General features: G+C 38.8%; 2 protein-coding genes across 2 annotated transcripts in view; both read left to right on the plus strand.

The window, feature by feature from the left end:
- The window catches only part of adamtsl3 (ADAMTS-like 3), a 179,126-nt gene extending 162,684 nt beyond the window's left edge, over nucleotides 1–16,442 (plus strand). Inside the window, exons 16-20 of the mRNA XM_053683431.1 lie at nucleotides 4,091–4,377; nucleotides 5,190–5,319; nucleotides 13,128–13,332; nucleotides 13,427–13,609; nucleotides 13,780–16,442. Coding sequence (XP_053539406.1) covers nucleotides 4,091–4,377; nucleotides 5,190–5,319; nucleotides 13,128–13,332; nucleotides 13,427–13,609; nucleotides 13,780–14,001 — 1,027 coding nt within the window. The 3' untranslated portion in view covers nucleotides 14,002–16,442. The remainder of the gene's footprint in view (nucleotides 1–4,090; nucleotides 4,378–5,189; nucleotides 5,320–13,127; nucleotides 13,333–13,426; nucleotides 13,610–13,779) is intronic.
- LOC108271300 (ADAMTS-like 3) overlaps nucleotides 16,442–24,140 on the plus strand; it is a 38,322-nt gene continuing 30,623 nt past the window's right edge. The window contains exon 1 of the mRNA XM_053683433.1: nucleotides 16,442–17,511. Coding sequence (XP_053539408.1) covers nucleotides 17,024–17,511 — 488 coding nt within the window. The 5' untranslated portion in view covers nucleotides 16,442–17,023. The remainder of the gene's footprint in view (nucleotides 17,512–24,140) is intronic.

Genomic DNA, 24,140 nt, shown 5'->3' on the forward strand with positions numbered 1-24,140 from the left:
AGTGTTTAGGGGCTTCGGAGAAGAGAGCAGCACAGGAAGCTTGCTGTTAAGTGTATGTGTGTGTGTAAGGAGAATTAAGATCTGCTGTGTTCCTGATAACTGCTCATGAATTGCATTCTTCAGTGTAATATATCATTCAACAGCAGGCATCCCATCCTGTTTCTGCTATGTCAATGTGTTTGCTTAATTTAGCAGACTCTGGGGAAGTGAGATGCTGTTTCGGTAATCAGCGCCATCGGAGAGTGACCCAAGTGTGTGGAATTCACTGCTGGACAACAGCCATGTGACTCCAGGATTTAATGTGTCATGGGTTTTAGCCCAGGAATGCGAGAGAAGTAATCTTGTCTTGGATGTGTCATACTGATGAATCTCTGTCCTGGCTCCCATTCTGTTCGACACAATGTTCTGTCCTCTTGCACAAGATCATTTCTTTACAGTAATTCATTTGTAGCATTTATTTAAATACATTATGTACTGTATTTTCTCAATGATACATTGACCCTGCCAAATAGCTTTCTCATATGTGGATTTCTTGTAACAGGTGTTTGTGCAGAGATGGAAGGTTAGAGCCTTTAATATAATCAATTCAGAAAAATATGTCCCAGTTTTCTTAAAATATAGTTTTGCCAATTTCCACTTCATTACCTAGGTCTCTGCAACTAATCCCAGAAAGTTAAAGGCCATCACATCCTTCCTCTGATACATGAAGCCAGTCAGAGGTCACACTATTTGTACAGCTGATCATTCAGTGTTATAGGACAGTCATAATTGTGTTTGGATAAATGTGGCTAAAATATGTCCTACTATGTATACATGAGCAAACATCACTAGCCTTGCTTTGATTTAATACCTTTTAGCAGAAAAGTCCAGACAAAAATTTGTATGTTAGAGGTGTTTTCATAGTCGTGAATGCAAATGGAGAGGCGCATGTATAAATTAAACCCAAGGCTACATATCAGCCAAAACAATAAACACATCCAATATAACATATGTTAATATGTGGCACCTAAGACACATGCCCCAAACAAAGTAAGAGCAAAAAAATAAAAAATTCTTCAACTGCAGATTTAGGTGAAACTGCAGGGAGATAGGGCTCTGGCATGGCTCTTCCTGTCTTTCTCTTTCCATCTCACTGTCATTTTCAACATCTTCCTCAGTCTCCTCTCTCCACCTCTTTTCCTCAGTCAACTTCCTTTCTCTGTCTCTATGTCCTACTCTCTCCATTTTCTCCTACAGTGAATCAACGTTACACATGAATTGGATAGGCTCTCAATTTCAGCAGCCCTTTTCCGTAAAGGCTGTTTTCCACTCGTCTGTAATGCTGCATGGCGAACTCATTCTGTGGTTCATTAGGAGTCCTTGTGATGTCTATTAATATTGTTTTCCTGCTATTCTTTTCTGGCACATAATGTTTTCTGGCCTGAATTACAGCTATTTTAGTGCCATATTCCTCCATTATTTTCAGATCACGTTTCTTTCATTAGAATTCCTCTTTATATTGTATTGGTGGTTATATTGTACTGTGGTTTGTGTATAGCCGATTTGAGCTCTCAAGGCTGTAAGGTGTTTGGTCTAATTTGACAGAATGAATTTGTAAAAAATGCTAAATGAATAGTTCCAGATCGAATATCTGTCCTGATTACACTGTGTATATAAGTTTTATTTAAAGACATTTATAATTAATGGACGTACATATTATGGATTTATATTGCTATGAAATATTATATAATATAATCTTAAATATGTGCTTTTGACATGGAAAGATGAATTGGTTGTGAATACACTGTGGTTATGCAACTGCATGGCAAACACATGCTAACTAATGACTGAGATTAATGATAATTCATTAAAAGTGTCAAGAATGTCAACATTTCCCTCAAATGTATGTTGGGAAATTACTGAAAAAATACCTCAGATGACTGTAATTACAATTACTATGCACAAACCCTTGTATTATATACATATGTACAGATATTTGACAAATTAAAAGAAAATTGGTAATACTTGACTTAATCTATACATTATGAGACAAATGTAACCATGTCAAACACCTATCAACAAAGAGTAACTTGGGGCATTTTCACACCTGGCTCATTTGGAGCGTTTGTTTTGGAACTTGGTGCATTTTCTCCCTTGGTTTGGTTTGTTTAGACGTATATGAACATGGCAGTTACACTCAGATCCGTACCAAAACAATGCAAACAATTGTAAACGCACTCTGGAGTAGTTTGCTTGTGATGAGAAACCAATCTGACCCAATGCACCAACAATCAAGCTGTACAGTAACGCGTAATGGGAACCAAGTTATGTAAAAAGAGTGTTAATTCTGCTAATGGCTCGCAGCATGAATTTAACTTGGACCAAAGTAAAAATAATGAGGTAAAATGCGTCATCGAAATTTGGTCTGACAAACATATTTCTGTACAACTTTCAAAAATGCATAAAAACACTGAGGCTTACAAGGTGTTTAGTGAGTGTCTCAAAGAGATGGGCTTTAATCAATCTGTTGAACATATAAATTTTAATAACTACAGCTAAAAAAGAAAGCTACAATACGCTCACAGAGCTGCTGTCTATCTATCCTGATGAATGACTGCTATGTGGAACCCTGGAACATAGGACAGTTTATTCACATGTGACTTTCTGTATGCTTTGAAATTTTGCCTTGTGAACGTGAATCGGACCAAGGAGAATATGCAACATAACAAGTCCCCGTTTCTGAACAATGCACAGATCTGCAGGTCGGAATATGCTCTTAGTAATATGTTGGGCCACCATGAGCCGCCAGAACCGCTTTAGTGTGCAATGACACAAATTCTACAATTTTCTAGAACTATACTCTAATGCCTCATGTTTTGAAAATGGTGTTGGAGAGTGCTCTCTAACACATCACTCCAATATCTCCAATAGGTGTTCCATCAGGTTGACTCCATATCATCATTTTCATACTCATCACTGTTCAGTGAGTGTTCATGGTCTGTGAATATAAGAATAACTTTGTACTGATTTGCTTTAAACCAGGTGGATCCAAATTGTCTAGGTCCATTGTACCCTTTCACATTGGCAATCTTGTCAAGTATGCTTAACATATTAGCTTAGCACATTTGTTAGTATGTAGTCAAGCTGTTGCTAGGTGTTGTTTTATATATATATATATATATATATATATATATATATATATATATATATATATATATATATATATATATATATATATATAATCTCGGATAATGGGGGCACGTTGGCTTAGTAAACAGCATATTTGCTTTGCACCTCCAGGGTTGGGGGTTTGATTCCGGCCACCACCCTGTGTGCGTAGAGCTTGCATGTTTCCCCATGTTTCGGTGGTTTCCTCCAGGTACTCCGGCTTCCTCCCCAATCCAAAGGCATGCATTGTAGGCTGATTGGCATTTCCAGATTGTCCGTAGTGCGTGAATGGGTGTGCCATTGTGCCCTGTGATGGGTTGTCACCTCATCCAGGGTGTTGCCTGCCTTGTCCTTGAAGTCCCCTGAGATAGGATCCATGCTCCCTGCAACCCTGTGTAGGATAAGACAAACAGAAAATGGACACTTGGATTTTTTTGGATAGTGAATCATTCTCAGCACAGCAGTGACACTGTCATTATAGTGTGTTGTACGAGTGGCATCAGTTGCATCAGTATTGCTGGGGTATTTGAATACTGATGTGTACACATATGGGCCACTTTTTTAGACAAATTTATCTTGTTGCTGCCCCTGGTAGGTGTATAGTTAGACACTATAACTCATCAAGTTCCACACTTGTGTCAGTTCTTCTTTATCAGTTTCTCACCACAGCACTGCTGTAAGCTGGATATTTTCAGTTGGTTTCCTGACCTAGCAGTGACATTGGGATGTTTAACAACCACATCAATGCTCCTGTGCCTGATACACTCATACCAGCACCACAACACACTCAGGGTCAGTTATGTCAGTGTCATAGCTTTCTGAGAGTGGACCACCACTCAAATAACATCTGTGTAGTGCTGGTTCTTTTCAGTTAATTGATTGAGTTCATTCCCTGTGTTAAGATGCTTTTAATTGTGGTTACTTTTCTCATGTGTGTGTTCAGCTTCATCCCAGGCCCGTGGTCTCCCTGCAGTGTGTCTTGTGGCACGGGCATACAGAAGCGCACTGTGAAGTGCAGAGTGTTTCTCTCCTTCACTCAGGCTGAGGTGGACCTTCCAGATGAGGAGTGTGGCGAGAATAAGCCTCTCCTCCAGAGAGCCTGCACCCTCGAAGACTGCTCCAAGCTGCCAGATCCTCCACAGCACCCAGAGGAAAATCAGAATAAATCCAAGAAAAACTATGTTTGGGAGTATAGGGGTTTCACAGCATGCTCAGTCTCTTGTGCTTTAGGTAAGTGTGTATGCTGACTGTTCCAGTGATCCCAGTAAAATAAATAAAATTGATGCAAATATGCTTTGAATACTCCTTATATCTTGACTCCTGATACTCTTGAAATGTGTGTGCACAGGTGTAAAATGCTACAGTGCCTTTAAATATTGTTGTAACATGCAGGAATTGGGCGATGGATGAGGATCAGTGTGCATGATGCTTATTATCAAAGCCAAAAATGCAATCCAGAACTCAATGTGTTAATGATAGCAATGGTCAAACACAGAAAGGCCAAAGAAAGAGTAGTCAAAGGTCAAGGCAAGGGTCAGGAGTAGGATTTTCAGTATACATGGCTCAGAAATTGCACAGACTCTGAAGTGTAATGTTCACATCAAACATCAGAATGAAGAAAATGTGTGATGTCTGTGACTTTGATCATGGCATAGTTGTTGGTACCAGATGGGCCTGTTTGAGTATTTCATAAACTGCTGATCTCATAGGAATTTCACACACAATAGTGTCTAAACTGTGTTTACACAGTTCTGTGAGTTGAAACACCTTTTTGATAGGAGAGGGCAGAGGAAAATGGCCAGATTGGTCTGAGCTGCCATATAGGTCTTCTTTCTAGGCATACCATTACTCACTATAGGCCATTTTTTGCTATACACAATTTGTCCCCATAAACTACAATAAAACTATAATAACCACAGGATGTCAGTTAAAGAGAAATGCCTTATTCCGCCTTTATAGTCACAACAAATCATCATTCAAAGAGTATCCTTGCATTCTATGATGCTTTCTGACTTCCAATTATGTATCTCTTTGTCTCTCAGGCAGGCAGATGGCTGTTATTCGTTGTGTAAGGGCTGGGCAACGGGAGCTAGTGGAGGATACACTCTGTGATGAGTCACTCAAACCCCGCACTATCATGCGCATGTGCAACCCTCAGCCTTGTCCTGCCAGGTAATAACTCACTACAACTATACACAGGTTTAATAGTAAGTAGTAAATCAATGCCACTGGGCTTATATTATAATCTTGAAGACATTTCTCTATCTAGCTGAAGAGTTTCATCAGGTTTGCTGAGTTTGGATTAATGTCCTGATGGAGTCTCATATGCCCAAAAGACCAGATAACGAAGCACAACAGGAGCAGCATAAAGTGCCTTGCATTTATGCGAGCCACTATAATACAGTCCAATGAAGAATTAACAAACTTGTATCTAAATGATGCAAAACATGTTCTAAACTGTCCTAGAACTTAGCCAGGACATTATTCAGGAGTCTAATCTTAAAATCCAAATCATAAGGGAAAGAAATACTCTGAGTACAACAGTGTCCACATTCTGAATAACGAGAAGTGAAGGAGACTGTATATGTCAAACTTGAGTTAACCATGTCTGAACAGAGGAGTATCTGATACAGCACTGATCATCTACTTACAACCTCTTTAAATCAATTCACACATCTATATTCTAGTGACAGTCATGTGATCATAATAAGTTCAATGACATTACCAGTTTGAAATGTTATGGTATGAAGTAGCAGAATCTGTGGCAGCAGAAACCTAAAACTATTTTCAATACTAAAGATTACAGGATCTATTGGTAGTCAAGTTTGGGTACTTTCTAGCACCCTTAAGTGTGTGTTTGTGAATTACCAAGAATCCTGGGTTTATGAATCTGCAAGAATCCCTGAAGGCTCTACGTTGGTCCCTGTAACAGACAGTGTTTTTTCTTTCAAAGATCATTCCAATTACAAACCCTTTAAGAGGACAAACAGCACTGTTTGTCTCGTAATAGTTATGCTTACGAATGTAGACAACATACCATACCATACAGTGCCTTGCATGAGTATTCATCTCCTTATACTGGGTCATAATATTATCATGGGGGAAGTCAATATAGTTTGTGTCAAGTTACAGAATGTAATGGGGGTTAGCATGGATGCAAATGCAGATAAGAGCTTTATTATATGAGAGACAGGCAGGCAAATCCAAATCATGAAACATAGACGTGGTCATAAACAGGCAAATGTCAGGCAGTTGGCAATCGGGCATAAACAAGGCAAAACAGAATCGAAGAACGAGGGCGAAAATAAGATCAATGCTATAACACATGAAATGTTGAACTAAGGCTTGGTATTCTGAAAACTCACTTAATATTTCACGATGAACAAAGAGACATGAGGGGTTTAAATACTAAACAAAATAAGGAGTGAAACACAAAACTGCTGAGACTAATGACACATACGGGAAACAACCAATGACAATACAGGGGCGGAGACAAGACAGAAATCACAACAAAACACACGTGTCAGAACAAAGTCAGTGTCACTAACAAGTCCGGAAGTGCGCACTCACACTTTGAGCTCGCGCTTTGGGTTTTAGAGCGTGCCACATGCTCCAGCTCTAGCGCGAGGGGTAATCGTTACAGTTTGCAAAATTATTTCGAATTTTTTTTTACTGTGAAACCATTAAATTAGCTCTGGTACAACCACTTGCTATGAGAAGTTACATAATTATTTTAATGTGAGTCACGTAATCTGGAAGACCATGGAGTTGGTTAGACAACACATCTAATTAAAGAGCAGAACTAATTTAGCGGTTTCACAGCAATATGAGTGAATACGTATGCATTTGAGAACATTTTTTAATTATAAATCATTTTGAAAATTGTAATTAGTTTCCCTCCACATCAATATTTTGGGATTTTTTTTTTTTTTTTTTTGTAGATTCATGACATATTATCTCATTTAAGTCCATGTCCGTACCAGGTTGTAACAGTACAAACTGTAGCATACTTATACAAGGCAAAGAGATGGCTATTTTGTAAAAAAAAAAAAAAAAAAATCTTTAAATTATTAGATGAAACTTTTCCAATAAATTTAATCTCAGTTAATAAAAGCTGTTTAACCCATCGACCATTCAGACAAAGGAACATTGTTAATCCAGGCACTTCTTGTTGGATCAATATTGCCATTTCACTGTGGTTGTTTCAGTCGGTTATCAATATGGTGGAAAATAAAGCTAATATCCCTTTTCACTTGAATGCACAAGTGGGAAAAAGGCTTGTAATGGGTAGAATATTCCCAGTTTTCAGTAAAACTCATGAAGCTTCTCAGAAATATCTCAAACTATCTTAAAGATTATTATGTCCATTTACCTAGACTTACTATGATTAGACAACTCAGTAACTTCCAAGAATATAAACGATCATAGATAACCAGACACTTGCTGGCACTCTATTGATTACATCATCTTCTTGTCACTAAGGTTTTTATAAGTGCAAAATGTCCAATAAACTCTGAAGCTTTTCCCCATTGTCAAGTAATTACATTCCCAGTGGCCAGTAGTGCAGATCACCCCAACATAGCTCACTCAATGTAAAAGACCATGTTCCTTTTTGTTTCTAATGGCAAACATACTCACCAAAGTATTACCCAAATAAATAAAACCAAACAAGTCCACATCTGCTAAACATCTGTTGAAGTATGCTGCCCCAGTTCAGGAGATAACATGGCTCTCTTGACCTGAACTGTGGGCTCCATTGACCTATCGTTATTAAAACTTTGTGTATATAAAAACAAGCATTTGAAAATCAGACCTTCTGAACTGTGTCTGAGGTCTAAAAGCTTGTGGACAAAGAGATGATGCAATTAAAGCTGATGAAAACAGATTCTGGAATAAATGATGACATAATGAATATAGTGACTATGTTCCAGCCTTTGGCTAGTACTTCTTGATGATGTCATATTTGTCTTTTTCAGAACATTAACATAACAGTAGTTCATGGAAACAAACGTCCATTTGCGTTGTCTTTTGCCATATTTTCTGAAATTCGCTTAAATTTTGCAAAGCGGTAATATGGAAACACAATGCGACACAGAGTGTCTGGATCAGATAGCAGATGGAGAATTATAATCTGGGCCGTTCCGTACTGCAGTCGGGCAAATCACAGGGCTTCAGTTACATTAACGAAACATTGGCAGGACATCTTTATGGCTCAGATTGGGAAGCAGAAATACACATGCTGCTAAATTACTCTGTGCTGCACTCATCACATGGCAAAACCAACCACAGATGATCTGACTAATGAGAACCTGACAAAGTTTTAGGAGGGACTTTCTTGAAAAAGCAATCTGGTTTACGGTTATTTACGTCAACGTAAACGACAAGTGATCACAGCTGAAACAGCATCTTATTCATGCATACCATCCACATGTCTGTTAACTGAAGATTTCCTGTTGCTAATTTATGGTTTTTGAACTGATATGAGATTCTTCTATTTGTATGTACTACAACCTTGTGGAAACTGGAAACTGTCTTTAAACAGGAAATGCTGCAGTTTGAAGAGTAACATTTCAAATAAGGACAGTGTAGTCTCATGGAAATATGTATAGAGGCATTTATTCCATAATAAACAAATGGTATATAACAGGCATTGCAATTCTGCTGAACAAGGAAAGACAGGAAACATCAGCAAACAAACATAGTTTAAACCAAACATGCTGGTAGGATTGACTAAATCCGATCTGAATTTCCATCGGAATCTATAGAATTAGTAACATACCCAGGAAACATGTGGTTCCAATAAGTTTTTTTTTCTTCTTCCCATCTTAATATCTTCCATGCCTATGTTCAGAACAAGATGTAATGGTCAAAATGTAAAAATGATCTCATGCCCACCATGGGAAATTGTTGTTTGACTCAAATTCCAAAGCAGGCAGTAAACAACCTCTGCCATGGACTGTGAAACAAAGAAACAATGCAATGATGCCTACAGCGATTGATGTAGTTACATAGGACAAAAGAATGAAAGTAATGTATATTCATGTAGAGTTGTGTGTGAGAGGGCCAATTTATCTTCTCAGATATTCACTGTCCCCCAGTCTCGTACTGATCCACGAAATGATCTAGCAGGCTGCTTTCAGGAAATATCTGTAGCAATTGGTGTTGCCGTGAACCCAGTGTTATGCTACAGGCCCTTGCCTAAGTGTACTAACATTAATTAGATGTTTTTCCTCCTTCCTGGGTACTTTAGCTAAAAAGTCAAATAAAAGGATTAGATAACTTTACATTAAATCTGAAAACAGAAAGTATTGACACTGTGGAAGGCATGACAGCCAGAGGATGGTGGATGTAGTTTTTGATTGGTAAACTGTTTTTCACACAGCAATGATATTGAGGTGTCTAAAAAAAAACCACGATAATCTACCAACCAAATAATATCTGCTCAGTGGTGGCCCTATGGTGGCTTGTTTCCAATAGTTTTTACATAGCATCAGGTGGGTGACAGTCAGGTATTGTAAATGTATAAATGATGGGTATACCTGATACAATTACATAATAGGTTTACAGTCAGCTCTACAGTTATTGGCACCCTTGGGAAAGATGGGTAAAAAAAAAAGTCCATTAGCTTAATCTCACACTGAAATGTAAGAGAAATCTAATCTTTACTTGAAGAGACATTCCATTTTTAACAAACTCACATATAATGGTGGCCCTAGATCTTTTATAAACAAAATATAACTGAAGCATGTTTCCACTCGTATGTTACTTTAATTTATTATTATTATTTAAAAAAAAAAAAAAAAAAAAAAAGATTTAGGAAGTTTTAAGACATCGTCAATTACCTCCTGTTTCACATGGGTATACATACATGAGGGTGTAAGTTATAAGAATTGATATAACATATGAGCCAACACAGGGGCCAAATTCCTTTAGTCATTCATCATGGGAAAGATTAGTGAATAAATGAAAACCAAGTGTGTTGACATTTATGAATCAGGCAATGATTAGAAAAATAGCTGCACAATTCAAAATGCCCATAACCACTGTTAGGACAACCATTAAGATGTTTAATACAACTGGAGCTGTAATAAAACTAACTGGAAGAGGACAGAAGTGTGTTTTTCCCCAATTATAGTGAGAAGGATGGTTAGAAAGGCAAAAACATTTTTTTTCTTAAGGATCATGGGTGGTGATTTGCTGAAGATTACACCTAAATCTACAATAACATGCCACCTCTATGTCACCAAACTATTTGGAAGGTGTGGCAGAATAAATGTTGGACTATTTTTCTTCTAAAGTGAGGATAAATGGATTTATGGAAAATCTGGCTGCCTATTCCAGGGAATCAAAAGTGGGTCATTTTCAGATCATCCAGCAAGATCGAAATATGTTCAAATCCACACAAGACATGGCCATCCCTGTCCCCTGATCCAAACCCCATTCTAAGTCTATGTGTGAGCTGAAGAGGAGAGTCCATGAGAGAGAGAGAGAGAGAGAGCAGATCTAGGACTTTGAAGGATCTGGAGAGAGTCTGTCTCAGGTTGCTTGCTCTGTATACCTGCTCCAGTCTCATCAAGTATTATAGATAAAATGCTGTTGGGTTAGAAGTGGAGGCTACACTACAGTAATAATTGACATACAGTATGTGTGTTTTTTTTTTTGTTTTGTTTTTTGTGATTAGAATAACTGTTCTAATTAAATGTTATGTTTCAGGTCATTCATTTCAGATTTTCTGTGTGAAATTAAGCTAATTAAGAAGGGTGCCAATAATTCTGTAGCTGATTGTATCTGATAAAATTGCCAAATGTGTAGGTACATGCTGCCTAGTGTACTGGTAACTTGTTATATAATGGTAATATAGTATAATATAACAGGTAATATAATGCACAGAATGTGAAGGATTTAAGCCAGGCCTGTGCCATGTTCAGGACCAAACTCCAAATTCAATCTTAATAGAACATCAAAATAAAACTGGCCTTTTAATAGTGGTGTCAGCCAGCTAACATTTCAGAACCATGTGTTATAGTTTGATTTTTAACCAACATTCGATTTAAAAACAATTCTGTCATCGAGTGTATATTTTTCTGAGTTTTAATGTTTTCTATTATGGCTTTAATATTTTAGAGTATTTTATGAGTTCCAGAGAAAGCATCATACTTTTGTGAGTTTCAGATAAAGTCTCATCATTACCTCATGTTTTATAGACCTCATTATCTTTGCTACAGTGCACTCACAATTTCCGTTGGATTCAGTGATACTTGCTTGCCATTCTTGGGGTAGTGAGGTTCAGAGTGGTCATCGCTTGTTTTTGCTAGTGTGATGAATATGCATTACGGTGACATCAGACTAAATTGTAATTGTACTTGGATTCTGGCCTCTTTTTGTGAATAGTATATAGTTTTTGTGCAGACTTTTTGGGTGTGTTGTTACTGACTAAAAGCAGTAGGGATAAGCTTGGATGGAGCCAGTATCAGGTTGTTATTGTAAACTGGATTCACAGTGTAAGTGATATATTTAAATGTAAAATAAAAGTGTATTTTTTTTTTTTTTTTTTACTTCTTTTTGGTGTGTTTTGTGAACACAGTCCCATGTATCTTGTTGTAGGCTTGTGTATCTCTGCTTCTAAGATGATACAATGCATATAGTGATGTGTGAAATACAAATTTAAAGCAGTCAGATATTTAATTTGAAAGGATGTGATTGAGTAAACAAACAGTTCAGTTTTAATAGACAAAATGTCAAGGATTGGGAAAGATCCTTTTCTAGGACTGAAGGAGAAGAGAGGCCACACCGTCCCTCAGAATGATGGGTACAGAGGCCATGCCTCCTTCCCTGGGACTGATGGGAACAGAGGCCACGCCTCCTTCCCTCGGACTGATGGGTACAGACGCCATGCCTCCTTCACTGGGACTGACTGCTATAGTGGACACATCTTCTTCACTGTGACTGATGTGTACAAAGGACATGCCTCCTTTACAGGGACTGAAAAGTACAAAGCCATGACTCCTTCACTGGGACTGACACATACAGAGGCCACACCTCCTTCACTGGGACTGCCAGGTACAAAAGCCACACCTCCTTCATTGGGACTGGCAGGTATAAAAGCCACACCTCCTTTACTGGGCCTGACAGGTACAAAAGCCACGGCTCCTTCACTGGGACTAACAGGTACAAAAGCCACACCTCCTTCACTGGGCCTGACAGGTACAAAAGCCACACCTCCTTCATTGGGACTGGCAGGTATAAAAGCCACACCTCCTTTACTGGGCCTGACAGGTACAAAAGCCACGGCTCCTTCACTGGGACTAACAGGTACAAAAGCCACACCTCCTTCACTGGGACTAACAGGTACAAAAGCCACACCTCCTTCATTGGGACTGGCAGATACAAAAGCCACACCTCCTTCACTGGGACTAACAGGTACAAAATCCACGCCTCCTTCACTGGGACTGACAGCAAATAAAGCCATGCCTCCTTCACTGGGACTAACATTCTAATTCACTTAGATTAATTGGATCAGGTGTGTGCGTGTGTATGGGTTTGTGTGTGTGAATTCATCTGCATTTTGTATACTTTGATTAGCAGGAGCTTATTCTTTGTGTGGAGGCTAAATGAGATTCTCTTGTGTGTGAATGTGTAGTAGAGAGATGATGAGCAAATGTTATCTATGAGCAAATAAACAGTTGAATATATCATCTGCGATGCGGCTGTTCTTCATAAACAATCTGTCAAACCAATCTGTTCCTTCAGATGTGTGTGTGTGTGCGTGTGTGTGTGTGTGTGTGTGTGTGTGTGTGTGTGTGTGTTTCTCACATTCAGCACTGATCTCGTCCACGGTGTTTGTGTTTATTTGCTTACACATATTTGCTATCATAATGAATTGCCTCGAAACACTCAAGTCCCGTGTGTGTGTGAGAGAGAGAGAGAGAGAGAGACCAGCATTGACATTGACCTGTGTGTGTATTTTTGCTCTCTCTCAGATGGGAGGTGAGCATGTGGAATGCATGCTCAGTAGCATGCGGCGTCGGGCTACAGACGCGCAGTGTATGGTGTGTGAGGTCTCTTGGAGCCAATCACAGTGACCCAGTGTCAAACTCTGAGTGCCGAGGACCCCGCCCTACAGAGGTTCAGGCCTGCAATCAGGTGCAGTGTGTCCCCACCTGGGAGACTGGCGAGTGGCAGGAGGTGAATTTACACACACACCCACACCTACAAACATACACATCAATACACCCCTGTTGTTTAGTGTGACTGCACTGTGTGTTTCTGTGCATTTTAGTGCTCCAGTTCATGTGGGAGAGGAACGCAGTGGCGTAAGGTTTACTGCAGGCAACGTTTGGCCACAGGGAGCTATCGCCGCCTGCAAGACAAGGAGTGTGATGGAGTTAAACCCGATACACACCGGCCGTGTGTAAGCACGCAGTGCCTAAAACCCCACCTAGTGGGTGGGGAGTGGTCCAAGGTGTGTGTCTGTCTGTCTGTCTGTTTGGCTGAACGTACTAATGTTTGTGAATTTCTCCCGTGTTTTGATTAGTACATCAAGTGTATATGTGTGAAATCCAGTCAATATTTTGACTATACTCGTTATGTTTATTATTAGTGCTTTGTATTATATTCACTGTGTGTTTTCAGTGCTCTGTAACATGTGGGAAGGGTATCCAGCGCAGAGAGCCTGTGTGTAGAAGGCAGACAGCATCTGGTCAGCTGGTCACACTGGATAGATCTGTGTGTATCGGCCTTCAACCTCCGCCTCTAATCAGGAGCTGCCGAATGAGTCCTTGCAACAGTGAGACTCCATTCTTTCTTTTACTGGGTGTTTTTTCCTGTCTCTTTTTTGGAACATTTGCATCATAAAATGACCACACCATTATTATCTGAGCCCTAATTAACACCTTTTTTTTTTTTAGCCCCCAGCATGATGGCTTATGGAACAATGTTACTGGTCAAGTTGCTTTGCTAATTAATGAATGCCTGGTGTATACCCAAAGAGGTCCCCAAACTGTTAGATAAAAGCATCATGAACAGAGCAGTGTAAAACCCCTGCTTAGATGGAAACCATAACAACAGTTGTAGAATGTTTGCCTATTGCTATGTGAGAGGACTAGCAATAATGTTAGCAACTGTAAATTAAAAGGATTGTTTTCATGTCATTCAGTTCTACTGCATGTAAAAGTAATCAGATTACTAATTATTTTACTTTCAATTTACTTTCAAAACCTGTCAAGCCTACAAAAATACACTACAAAGTGAAACTCATACTCATCAGTGTATGACATGATCACTTTGTGTAGGACTACCAGACTAACTAGGCTAGTTTGGTGTCGCTAGCCAAGGGGAGGCACAACTAAGCTATGGCTTTAGCTGCTATAGTGCCATGCAAAGTTCATTATCTTTCCTATGTACATTGTCTTCCCTCATGTTCACGTAAACTGGAATTCATATAGACATTTACACACCTTGTTGTCCTGCTCAGCTTCAGAGGATGTTACTGTTTCAGTTTCAACGCCTTTACTGTTTTTTTTTTTGTTTTGTTTTGTTTTTTTAATCGTGTATATCCATTTTTTTTCCTCACAGTGACTGTGAGGGAGCGTTTGGCAGAAGTGAGAGCTGTCCGCCAATAAGACACGAGTATTTCCACATATTTTCCTGTAAATCCTGTCTGATTGGTCTCGCCTCCGTTCACTGAAGATATAAAATTACAACACTACTGTCTTCTTTTACTGACGTTCAGTTACGTAGTGACAAACCGCTACAAGTGGAGAATTATTTAGGGCTAAAGAAAAAAATCTCCGGGGCTACACTTTACGCCCCTGGCAGCCATACAAAACGTGATTTATTTTAAAAATGTATTTTACTTAATATTGTTTTCTTAACAATAAATTTGTAACGCAAGTAACACAATTTTATTCACACCAGTAACTGTAATCAAATTGCATACATTTTAAATGTAATGTGTTACATTACTGCGTTATCAGAAAAAGTCATTAGTAACGTGTTACTTTGTAATGCGCTATACCCAACTCTGGTACTGTGTAAGCAATATGTATACAAGGTATACCATAACTATCTTAGTTTTCAACACCAGTATTGTATCATGCTAATTTAAAATTAGGCTATATAAAAAATATGAATAATTCGTGATGTCTATTCTGCAAATACACTGAGCTTTATGAGCTTTACTAATCACTGAAAATTGTTAAAGTCTTTAGAGTAGAGGTCAGGATGCCTGTTGGTCAGATGCTTAAGCAAGTTGCTGGTGTTGGCTGTGGATTTATAACACATTTTTACATACTTGTAATGTTGTGTTTGTTGGCTGTCAGCCTTCATCAGAAACAAAAATATGCCCCAACTTCACTACCACAAGTTGCAGGCATGAGATAACTTGTTTCCTTTTGCCGTGGACTTACTGTTAGAGCCACTTTGGGAGTCTTGCCCATCTACAGTTTAAATCAAAATTATTCAACCCCTATTGCAATGGTTTATTGTCAAAATTTAAAGACTTTCAGCTGTTTGCAATGAACAAATCAAACAAAAGCAATTTTAGTAGTTGAAACACAATGAATGCTTCAAGTGGTTTCCCCAAATTAAACTGAAAATGCAATTTATAATGATTTCTCCAGTTTCAAAATTAATAAACTCCTTCATGGCAATCATCTTTAGTACTTAGTAGAGCGCACTTTTGCTATTATGACCTGCTGCAAACAACATGCATAGTTTCTGGCAGCGTTCCTTAGGAATGCTGTAAGTCAAATTAGCTTGCACAATTTGATTCACCTATGAACAGAACTGAATGTCTGTAGAATGAGTGTTGTCCTATGTAAATGCAGCACTAAATGTATCAAAAAGTTGTAGAATCTAATTGCTTAGCACATTGTAGTACTGAAAATATATCAAACCTTCAATGCAGCCTAGCTCACCTGCTATATATTATATGGTAGATCAACTGATCTTGGTAGCATCTTCAAAATGGATCAATTTTAGTGTAAACAGTGAGAAATGAAATTATAGGTTGATCTTTTTGTTTTTAACCTTCTCTGTAGTTCAATAAAACATTTTCATTTCTTTGAAATCTTATAAATTGTAATCTTCTAAAGCATGCTACCTGGTCTGATTTTACTTGGCTTGGCATCAATCTTTGCAACCAACTCTCAGAAAAAATAAAACCCCCTCGTTCATTTGTGGGTTTAAAAGAACATTCTTTCATTTTTTAAATCTTACTGTGACTTACATAATAAGTACTGGAATCCTCAACTAGTTGGTGGTTTTACCTTCCGGATTGTCCTAACCCTTTGTGTGTGTTCTGTTTGCAGAGAACAAGTATTTCAAGAAACGTTGCCCTCAGGTACTGGGGATCAAACGCATCTACATCCAGACAAAACAAGAGAAAAGGCTTAGCTTCACAATCGGTGGACGTGCTTATCTTTTCCCAAAGACATCAATTGTTATCAAGTGTCCTGTACGCTATTTTCCCAAAGCCCAGATTCGCTGGGAGAAAGATGGTGTGGACCTTCAAAACTCCAAACATCTGATTATCACAAAATCTGGAGCCTTAAGGATCTACAGCCTGGAGGTTGGAGACATTGGGCAGTATCGCTGCTGGGCTAACCAAGATTCAGACATCTTCATTCTAAAGCTGATAGGCCATGATAACAGGCTGCTAGAACATCCTGAGGGTAAGAAATTGGTAAAGCAGAAAATCAGCAGCAGCTCCAGAACTTTCTCTAACAAGGAGAGAGGTTTTGTTAGTTCCAAGTGCCAGGACCAGGACAAGGAGGAGTTTCCTCTGACTAAGAAGGTTCAGAAACATGGTCAAAGCTGGTTGCAAAAGAATGAGCTATATCTGGATGAGGACCAAACGAAGGAGGCTGGGGATCCCATGGATTTAGGTAACTATCTTCTAGCATCTACTTCTACTAGTGACTCTGTAATTTCAGCAGCGTCTGGAGCCTTCACCCTGGAGCCAGCTGAGTTTGAGGAACTGGTCAGAAACATCAGCCAGCTTGCAGAAAGTGGAGATTTGACAGATGATCTTGCCTCTCAGCTTATTGGCAAGCTGATGGAGGAGATAGCAGCATCCCAGACCGCAACAGATGAGGAGACAGTCCAAGCGGAACGCAAACATCTAAACAGAACCCCTAACTCTTCTGAACACTCTGGAGGGAAGAGTTTGAAGAGCAGAGCAGTTATCGTTCGTCATACCCCACATGGTTCTGCCATGAGCTTTCAGAGAGATCTCAATATCAATGTGGGAAGGCCTGCCTACATAACCAATGCCACTCGAAGCCTGACACTTCACTGTTCAGCTCAGGGTATCCCAACACCTACCGTGTCCTGGACCAAAGATGGACTACCACTGCAAGCCAGGTAAACAAACTTCAAGTCTCAATTATGTGATTGTGTTGTACTGGATTTGTTGTCTAGGATGATATTCTTTTGGATTTGTTGATTATACATCATATATACAAAATACACTATGGAAAACTTATATTTTTCATAGCTTGAGCCACATGTGTAACCAAGTTTGAGCATTCATACATGTTTAATAACATCAACTGTGGTGTAGTAACACAAAGGCTAGCCTCCTACAGACTCTAGACTTTATTAGCCTATATCTAATAAACTTATCAAGTATAATAGACTTATTTCCAGCCCATGCACAGTCATGGCTCAATGGTTGAGGGTCTGCATTTGTGATCAGAAGGTCAGGGGTTCAAACCTCAGCACTGCTAGGGCTGTTGCATCATGGCTGACTCTGACACCATCTTCCTAATAAGCTGGGATATGTGAAGAAAAGAATTTTACTGTGCTGTAACATTCAACAAATAAAGGCTTCTTGTTTTCACTTTGTTTATGTGGTATAAGAGTAAAAAAAAAAAAGCAATTGCTTTTATAATGGCCGATTAAGAAGTCATTTTTAAATTAACAACTCACCCAGACATTCACCTCCTAACTCCTATATTTCTCTTTAATTTGGTCTTCTCCAGGTCAAATATGCTGGCTCTCATTCTCCTGCTCTCTCTCTAGGGTCGTATTGTGGTCTAGCAGTGTTGACTATTAAATGCACTTACTGAAAACATTGACTTAGTAATTCAACTTTGTGCAACTAGGGACCTTTAGCTCAGCTCCTGCCCAGACTGTTGCTAAACATTGTCTGCCCGTCTTCCAAGACCACGACAGGACTGTGCAAACAGCAGCCTCATTTCTCTTTTCTACATCATCGAGACAGCTCGGCAGTCTAGAAGAAAACCATTATTTAGCCACAATAAATATGCCATTTTTTTTGTTATTTATGGAATTTTCATCAAAAGCCATTGAGTTACATCATATTTTAAGGACTGATTAGCTTGGAACTAATCTTGAAGACTACTTCCCATGGATGGCCAATGTGTAAAATTCCATGATTTGTTGTTGCATTGAATCTGAACCTTTTTGTGTGTGTGGAAATTTACGCCAACACCCTGTAGCAAGTACTGTCAGAACTTGACAGAAATGACCTCAGTTCTAAGTCAAAGGGAGTAAACTCTGTACAGCCCACAGCAGCCTCAGTTACATTGAGCTTAACTGGAGAAAACAATGTTGTACTTTCATGATTGTATTGTCTCTGCCCTATATTGGTTATTTTGACCACTTCCTTGAATTGGCTATCAAAACTTTCTTCTATCTCTTCCCTCCTCCAGGCCCGTTTTTACTCTTCGTGCATGTTGCATCATCCTGTAGCAGCCTGGTTAAACAGCCTGGTTTGATGTATTAGCCAGAATAAACTGACCTCTTCATAGACTGCCATGCTTTCTCATACCAGCTCGGTGACTCTTAGTACATTCCATCTTTTTCGAGCAATATTTAAACAGGATACCTTCTTTCTTAGAGGAAAATGATATTATTGAGGTACCTTGCTCAGTCACACAACATTACCAAAGTGGTTTTTGACTGCCTTATCTTCCTGGAAACATAACATTCATTTTGATTTGTGCAAAAAAGTTTAATTTTAGGTGTAATTTTTCTACCTTATCCTCCTTTCATATCTGACCATTACAACACAAAGCAAAACAATTTGATCTTTTGGTATGGCAGATACTTTATTTTGTATAACAGGGCATATAAGATGTGACCACATGCCCGCCCACGTAGGCTCTTGTGTTTTTCTTAGTGTATTACACTGTCATTACGGATAAGAATGATGATGAATAATGATCTCTCTTACAATCAGAGCGTGCTGAACTCTGCATAGTGCAAAATCTCTTTTCATCTTATCTGTGTTGTCAGTTAGGATTTGCACAGGGAGCTAATCGCTGCATTTTTGTCTCCTTGCCAGTTAAGCCACCTGCCAGTCAAAGATCTCAAATATTTGGAGCAAAGGAGTGTTTGGGCCACCTGCACATGATGAATTGTGTTCATGCTGAATGTACTGAACCTGATAGTTTGGCCGTGTTCTGTTCCAGCAAGGACAACAGGGACTTGTCTTCATTTCCGTTAACCTTGGGAAAAGCCAATCTGAAATACAGGGGAAATTTTCTGGCAAAAGTTCTGGCTTTCTAATCACCATTTACCCTTCTCCTCTATAGCAGGGGTTCTCAAACCTTTTGCAGCCAGCGACCCTTTTAACTGTAAAATAAATTCCACAGATCATGGATTATGAACATTATCCATCAATGCCAGTATTTAGGCATTAAGTGCATAGTGGCCCATACTGTCAGTGGTAGCTCAGTGGTTAAGATGTTAGGCTGCTGATTGGAAGGTCATGAATTCAAACCCCAGCACTGCCAAGCCACCACTCTTGGGCCCTTGAGCAAGGCCCTTAACTTTTAACTGCTCAGATATATAAATGTAAGTCGCTCTGGATAAGGGCATCTGCCAAATGCCACAAATGTAAATGTAAATATTCCCGAACTTTCCCCTGACAGGACACAGCAGATCCAAGTTGATGTTATTTATAGAGCTACAGTTTCTTGAACTGTTAAGGTTTGGATTAAACCCATTCAAATCTAGAGACTAGTCGAATAAATTAATAAATTAATTTAAAAATAAATGGACTACTGTATAAGATATCATTCAATAATTTATGTAAATTTGATAATGGTGGGTTGTGACTTCCAGCACTGCACAAAAAGTAAATAAAATCACGGACCCCCTGGCTATGCTCTCTATGACCCCATGGCTAGACTAAATGATCATAAGTTCTGAAGCTGATACCTGAACTCTTTGCAGTAGCTTATATCTGCTATAATTTGTGATTCTAAATTACCTCTGTGTAGGATGTGGGTAGGAAGCAAGACCAGTCAGAGCTTTACTAAAGAAGGGTCACTGAGAGATTCTTCCTCTTTTTGAATGCCACTGCCATGTTGCTCATACATGCAAAAAAAGAAATAAAGAAAAGTAGTTCCAACCATACAGTATAAATGAACCTTTGGCCTTGGAGTACACATTGCCCTTTCAGCTTTCAGAATTTTCACCACTCACTGAGTAGATCCAAGATAGTATATTTAGAAGGACTTGTTTAGTTCTTCAATCATTTTGGCTCTGATGTGGTCCTTCTTGTTCAGCCCCTGCATGGGAATAGCTCTGGATAACTGAGATATGGCTCTGTAAAATAAATACAGACTGTCTCAGGGCTGTCTCCACCGCTGAGTCGGCACACAGCAGCTCTTAGTTTTGGCCCAATATAAAGGCTCTGATGATTGACATCCACAGACTCAGACCTCCACTGCATTAGACAGCTTTTTTCTCAACCCAGCAGGAGAGGCCTAGGACAATCTCTCTCAGTGTGTTTTATGTTTTTCTTTAAGTTTAATAAGGATTTGAGTAGATCTATCTGGAACCTGATGGTAGCTGATAATGGTATAAGATGGAGTTTGTGCTTATGGTTTGTGATAGAAATGCTTTGAGACATAACAGAAACAAATCGAGTTTAGCATCTGAAATGTTTTCCTTATAGTGAATATCCTATCATGTACTATTTAGTTGCATAGCGATTTTCCCTACCAGCTGCTCATTTGGACTTATCCCCGAATAGATATTGAGCCTCACTTATAGAGACGTAACGGTATGAACATTTCATATCACGATTATCGTGACCAAAAATATCACGGTTATCAGTATTATCACGGTATTGTTAAAATGTGGTGAAAATGTACAAAAAGTACTGATACACACACTGAAATCATTTAAACAGGTTTTATACTTGTGTTCAGCCACACACCGATTACATCACTTGCCCAGCACGGCACCGCCCCACTGTCATTTTTCTTTTTTTTATAGTAATAAAAATCGTTTAATTCAGTTAGAGTACATGGCGGAAGGCAGTGACAGTGCTCGGGAGACTTTCCAACCTTCCAAGAGGATCAAATCTGAAGTGTGGTCATATTTTGGATTTTATAAAAATGCTGAGGGAAACTTAATAGAAGATGGTAACCCTCTCTGCAGAGCCTGGCAGAAGAAAGTTCCTGCAAAGGGGGGCTTTGGCGCTTTTACCTCTTTTCCCTTTTGCTTTTAAATTGCTTTTGAATGCCCGTGTGGCCATGTGTATTTCATGTTTGCTTTCGAATTAGTGGCAATTGCATGAATGGTGGGTTCATTATTACTCTTAATGAAAAACACAAAACAACAAAACAGTACAATGACAAACTCGCTTATATTAAACCAAATCTTTTGCCATCGTCTTGTAAGTCAGCTCACCTCTTTTTCGTCATGTGATGAATCAAATCTGACTCCTGCTGATCTGTGCTGTGACTCTGACTCATTCGGCTCGTGCTAAATTGAGCAGACACGTTCAGTTTTTAATTGTAGCGTCCGTTTTCATGCTCAAAAAACAATGTTACATGCTGTGCCGGTGTCAGACTCATGCTGGGTGTGTGTGAACAGCATTTACCGCGAGTTTTACAAATCATGATAATCGTGCATGGTTTTAATAATAATTAAATGTGACACGGTAATACTAACCGTTTATCGTGGTTTATCGTGAAACCGGTAACCGTTTCATCCCTACTCGCTTATTAACTTTTTTTAAAGTTGCATATAAATGCTTTCATGATCAGTAACAGTGATTTTCTTCATACTCATGATCCCCATAATGCAATAATTTGTATATAAAATTGCAGTAACTCGTTGTCAATTATAGGTGATTGATAACTTGAAGTCTATCAGTTGAGGATTACGGGGGCATGGTGGCTTAATTGTTAGCACATTTGCTTCACACCTCCAGGGTTGGGGGTTTGATTCCCACCTCCGCCTTGCATGTGGAGAGCTTGCGTGTTCTCCCCGTGCTTAAAAGGTTTCCTCCTGGTACTCCGATTTCCTCCCCAGTCCAAAGACCTGTATTGTAGGCTGATTGGCATTTCCAAATTGTCCGTAATATGTGTGTGTACAATTGTGCCCTGCAATGGGTTGTACCCCGAGTCACCTGGAATAGGATCCATGCTCCCCACAACCCTGTGTAGGATAAGTTGTACAGAAAATTGATGGAAGTAATTGAGGAATACATTAGTGAGTCTCCTTATACCTTAGGAGCTCTTATATGATACAAAATTTTGTGTGTGTGTATTATATTTTGTCCACTGTGTTAAATTCAGCAAATTCAACATTTCTTGGTTAAAATGGTAGTTCAGTGAATTAATCTAATTTACTTAATGTTCTCTTTATCTGAAATGTAGTTAATCAACTACACGTTTGGTGTCCAAAATTTGCTTTCTTAGTTTTGCACTGGAGCTACATGGCTAATAACGCTAACAAGTAAGAACCTTTTCTCAACTCTTACCATTTCATTCCATTATCATTTTGTTCCTAATGAAGCTTTATCACAGGCATATAATTATTTTTTTAATTCTTCCACATTTTCAGTGGCTGTTCTGCCTGTGTTCCCATCTCCAGGGGAAAAAAATCTACTGAAATAGAAACCTTCAAGAATTTGTGTGGCATTTGCACTCGCTTTTCATCTCTGAGCCAAAAAGAGCTTATAGATACAGACCCGCAGGATCAGTGTGGATCCCGCATTAGCATGCAGACAAAGTGTGGACAGCTCATGTAAACAAAATGGCAGACAGACAGATGGCCTATTTTAAGCTGTAGCATTTTTAGATCAGTCTGATGGGAATCTTCTTACCCGTGAAGGTAGGGTTGGCAAGTAAGTGGGACCAAATTCCTAGAGTCTTTTTAATTATTATAATTTCTTTTAGCTTTAAATGTGAAATATTATTTATGCCCAATCTCTATACCTAACTGACCTCATGGAAATGCCAAATATCCCTTGAAATTTGCAGTGATTCATTTTACTCGTTCTCATTGCAATACTATTTATATTGTACATTTATAACAATATACAAGTCCTCCAAATTTGAGTATAGTAGAATGGATTTTTTTCTGCTCCTTTTGAAATTTCTCTTTGCAGAAAAAAAAAGATTTTTTTTTTTTAAAAATCTAGTATTCACCCCCAGGTTCAATATTAATGCATTGTACTTTTGCAGCAGTTGCAGCATCTACGAGTTGTCACAAATATGTCTCTACAGATTTGGCCTTTAAGAATGCATGTATTTTTTACGCAGTTTCACGCGATTCGTCATGTGTGATCACGCAGTATACTGCAGGCACGCTTCTTAGAATTTAAATTCATTTGTTGTGCTTTACACAATAACCACCAGGTGGCACATGGAACAACATACTGTAGCTGAACATGGTACAATAAAAAAAATGGAATGTTTCGTCAAATGGTTCACATAAAAATATTACGTTTTTCATCAAAACTTATACTAAACCAAATTTAAAGTAGTTTCTAATTAGAAGATTGAATTATACAAAGTGAGCATGATCGAGTCACATAGTACAGGTTTCTATCTTCGCACATTTTGACTTCGCCATTTCGCCCATTCCTCAACACAAAATTCTCAAACTCCCCCAAACTCGACGGAGAACGTTGGTTGACAGCAACAGATTTTCCATTGGTCATTCCAAAATACAAATAATTTTTTCTCCCAAGCCATTCCTTTGCAGTTTTTGTACTGTGC

The sequence above is a fragment of the Ictalurus punctatus genome, chromosome 10 (assembly GCF_001660625.3).
Source record: "Ictalurus punctatus breed USDA103 chromosome 10, Coco_2.0, whole genome shotgun sequence".
Lineage (NCBI taxonomy): Eukaryota > Metazoa > Chordata > Actinopteri > Siluriformes > Ictaluridae > Ictalurus > Ictalurus punctatus.